Genomic DNA, 3,597 nt, shown 5'->3' on the forward strand with positions numbered 1-3,597 from the left:
ATACCGGTAAACTCTGCAAGACACATAATATTTGTTTTAAAAAATCAGTAGGAGGAAACATTTTGTAAATCTTAACAAGTGTTGACATAAAAATACAAATAATAAAAAACAAATCCCGAAGACTTTAAATAAAATTATCAGTTGATTTAAGTTCCTTTAAATCTACAGATGCTTCGGCCTGCGTGATGGGAATTCATTGATAATTACATACAAAAAAATATTGTGAAATCCTCGGACAAGATCGCCTGTCCAATACGGGTAGTTTCTGTGTGAAGCGTCATAACCAAATCTCTTTGAAATTCCATCCCTGCCTTTGTTGTGCATAGCTAGGGGCGGGAATGCAAACAACTCCACATGTATAAATCCAACACCGGGACGGCTAGATCTGCAGAAAAACGACAAGGAACAAACATTTTAGTTGTATCTTCCTTCACCTTTAGCCCGAGCCGAACAACCCATTTTAAAAGGACTACAACTACACTCGAAAAGGGGTTTAAAATAGTTTATTTTTTAATTATTTTTTACAGATAGCATCTATTAACTTATAGCTCAAATATGTATCTGAAAACGGCACGTGTACTTGTAGCTGTCTCCATCGTCCTGTCTTGTTACTTGGATGCTGGTTCGGGTCTTTCCAACTCGAATTCCATTAAAAATCTTTCAGATGGAGCGCTGAATCCCAGTCACCCGGTCAGTGCAACCCCGGACGCGATAGAGTATGACAGCGGCAGCCAGAACCAGGCTATTGATGCCTACCAGGTATGTCATGTTTTAAGTGTCATGTATGTTCAAACAGTAAATGATCTCGCAAACTACATAACAAATGTGATAAACAAAGTGTCAGAAAAAGAAAGCATCCGCTATTGAAATGGCTGTTTACAGAAAGCGTACTAGTATTTTGTTGCCAGCACTAACAGTAACATATAATGTTGCCTTTGAAGCAACAGACAACACAGTATTTAAAAAGTCCAAAAAACTTCTAAAGTTTTATTTTTAGAGTACACAAATAATTTGTTTTAATATAATATTCAAATTACTTTCTGAATCGAAATTCTTAATTTTTACACGGTTTTGTTTTGGATTACTGATAAGCAGGCGGTTTTAATCAAATTCTTCGATTTAAAATCTTTTCTAACCTTGCATCTCTCTCTCTCTTTTTTTTAACAGCACTTTTACTGTGTAGAAGACCAGAACTGTGCAGTTGGTGAGTTCTGCTACAGATCTCGAGGCGTCTGTCTCTCTTGCAGGAAACGTAGGAAGCGCTGCCTCCGAGACGCTATGTGCTGTGCTGGCAACCACTGCAGTAATGGTGAGTACGAGTTTTAACACATTTAATCAATTAAAGGCGTCTCTAAAACGACTGGACATCCTTATCCTTTTAATATACACAATGGCTTCATAGTGTTGAGATAAAGTTTTCATTTTATTTACTTTGGTAGCTTTTACATTATGTTTAATCCATTTTTTTATACCAAGGTGAACCTATCAAAATGTACTACCTAATTATATTTTGAAAGCACCTGATAGCTAACGTTTTGGTTTTTTTTTTTTTTGTCATTGTTCTTTTAGGTTTGTGCTTGCCCAATGAAGGAGAGGCAGGTCATCATGTTGAAATTGAAGAAACCATCACTGAAAGCTTTGCTCATGAAGACCATCACTTCACAATGGAATCCCATCCAAGGAGAACCACCATGCCTGCAAAACCTCACTCTGAGAAAGGTACATATGGCCGCTATTTGTATATCCTTTATTGGCAGATTCAATGGTTGTACCATCCCATTTTAAGTTGTGTTTATTTTAACTAACCAACCTGATTGTCTTTGGTCTTCCAGGTCAGGAAGGCGATGTGTGCCTCAGATCTTCAGACTGTTCAGAAGGACTATGCTGTGCTCGTCACTTTTGGTCCAAGATCTGCAAGCCAGTGCTTAAAGAAGGGCAAGTGTGCACCAAACACAAAAGGAAAGGAACTCATGGCTTGGAGATATTCCAGCGTTGTGACTGTGGAGATGGCTTGGCATGCAGAACACAGAAGGGAGAACATCTTAGCAAGTCATCAAGACTCCACACCTGCCAAAGACACTGATCATGTCTTCTAAAATGACTGAAATCAAAAGAGGACCATTGTAATATCCTACAACATTTTATGGACTGATTCTTCAGTTTGTCAGAGCATTGAAAGATTGCAATTTTAAGAGTTTACATAAACATACTCTGATTTATTTCTTCAGAAGACCAGAGTAGCCTTGATTGTTTCTTTTGTGGAACTAACCCTTCATGATAATTGCAGTAAATTACTGTGTTGTAAATATTCAGTGTGGCACTTATATTGTAATTTTAAAATGCAAACATGAATTTTAAACAAAGGTGCTGGATGGTTTCTCATAGTGTAAATTTGTACACAATAAATGTTTATTATATTATTATTCAGAGCCTGATATAAATGTCTCTATTTTTATTTGAAATAAACAAATACAAAAAAATGATTTTTTATTTAAGCATGTTTCCTTATAAAAGTAAAACATTCAGGGGTGTTTAAGATAACACTATAAACCAAAAATCTAATGGTGGTACCAAAATGTGTGGTCTGGTAGACTTTGACAAACTTTTTTTTTTTTTTTTAAGGGTGCCACTCATTGATTTCATAAGACTGAATAATTAGATATTTTTGTTTCAAAGCAATGCTTTCCCATGCATTAGTAGATACAGGTACTTGTTTTCAATAGTCATGGTATATCACATACTTGAAACTTGACATAAGATATTTTTTGACACTGCATGGCAAGTTATAGAGCTGTTTATAGTAGTAGCATTCATTATCCATTCAGGTGAAAGGCTCACTTTGCACTTTCTCTCACAGATACTGAAACATCACTCCCTTTATCCTTGAGCCATATGGGAACTTGGCTCCCAAAATCTCAAATTTCTGCTTCCAAGCTAATTATCCTGAAAGTAGAAGCCAGAGGCTACTGGGGAAGACTTTTGTGGAAATCTCACCCTTCTGTGTTGACAATAAACATTAGTCACACGGAAAACAAAGCCCCACACCTTACAGCCGTTTCTTAGTGAATTAATATATAAAGATGTTACACAACACATTATACCATTTTAGTTCTAGAAGTGAAGGGCAAAGTCTACTTCAGCTGGGTTAAATAAAACATTTTCTTATTTAAAATTGTAGAGGGATTTGGGGATTTCCAAATTTATAACAATGAATACATTTTGGAAATTAATATTTTCATTAAGATAATTTGCCGTCACTGATTTTTTTTTTTTTAAAAGGATAGGATTATGGCTAAAAACCTTAATGATCCATTGAAAGTTTATAGAAGTATGAAAAAGAAACTTGGCAGAAGTGGTGGTACGTGTGTATAAATATATTTCTCTCAGTTGCACCCATGACCCTTATTTTATACAATAACTTTCAAAATGGACAAATATTGTACAATGAATTTGTGACTGCAAGTAATATCTGTTTTATTTTTAACTGCAAGTAATATCTGTTTTTATTTTATTCTGCAATTCCTTTTGTTTAAAAAGTAATTATGTGTGTGTTTATATATATATATATATATATATATATATATATATATATATATA

General features: G+C 34.8%; 1 protein-coding gene across 1 annotated transcript; it reads left to right on the top strand.

Annotated features, from left to right (window-relative positions):
- The first annotated feature begins 354 nt into the window (after positions 1 to 354).
- Positions 355 to 2,420, top strand: dkk1b (dickkopf WNT signaling pathway inhibitor 1b). Its single transcript, XM_041267661.1, has 4 exons — positions 355 to 759; positions 1,168 to 1,309; positions 1,570 to 1,719; positions 1,833 to 2,420. Exons 1-4 carry the CDS (start codon positions 556 to 558, stop codon positions 2,081 to 2,083), a joined length of 747 nt encoding a protein of 248 aa, XP_041123595.1. The 5' UTR covers positions 355 to 555; the 3' UTR covers positions 2,084 to 2,420.
- Positions 2,421 to 3,597: the final 1,177 nt, after the last annotated feature.

The sequence above is a fragment of the Polyodon spathula genome, chromosome 13, assembly GCF_017654505.1.
Source record: "Polyodon spathula isolate WHYD16114869_AA chromosome 13, ASM1765450v1, whole genome shotgun sequence".
In the NCBI taxonomy this organism is placed as follows: domain Eukaryota; kingdom Metazoa; phylum Chordata; class Actinopteri; order Acipenseriformes; family Polyodontidae; genus Polyodon; species Polyodon spathula.

Bases quoted from the DNA above. Each gene is read 5' to 3' on its own strand.
- dkk1b (XM_041267661.1), top strand. From the start codon at position 556: ATGTATCTGAAAACGGCACGTGTACTTGTAGCTGTCTCCATCGTCCTG. The intron at 760-1,167 runs GTATGTCATGTT...TTTTTTTAACAG, and splicing joins AGGCTATTGATGCCTACCAG to CACTTTTACTGTGTAGAAGA. The intron at 1,720-1,832 runs GTACATATGGCC...TTGGTCTTCCAG, and splicing joins AAAACCTCACTCTGAGAAAG to GTCAGGAAGGCGATGTGTGC.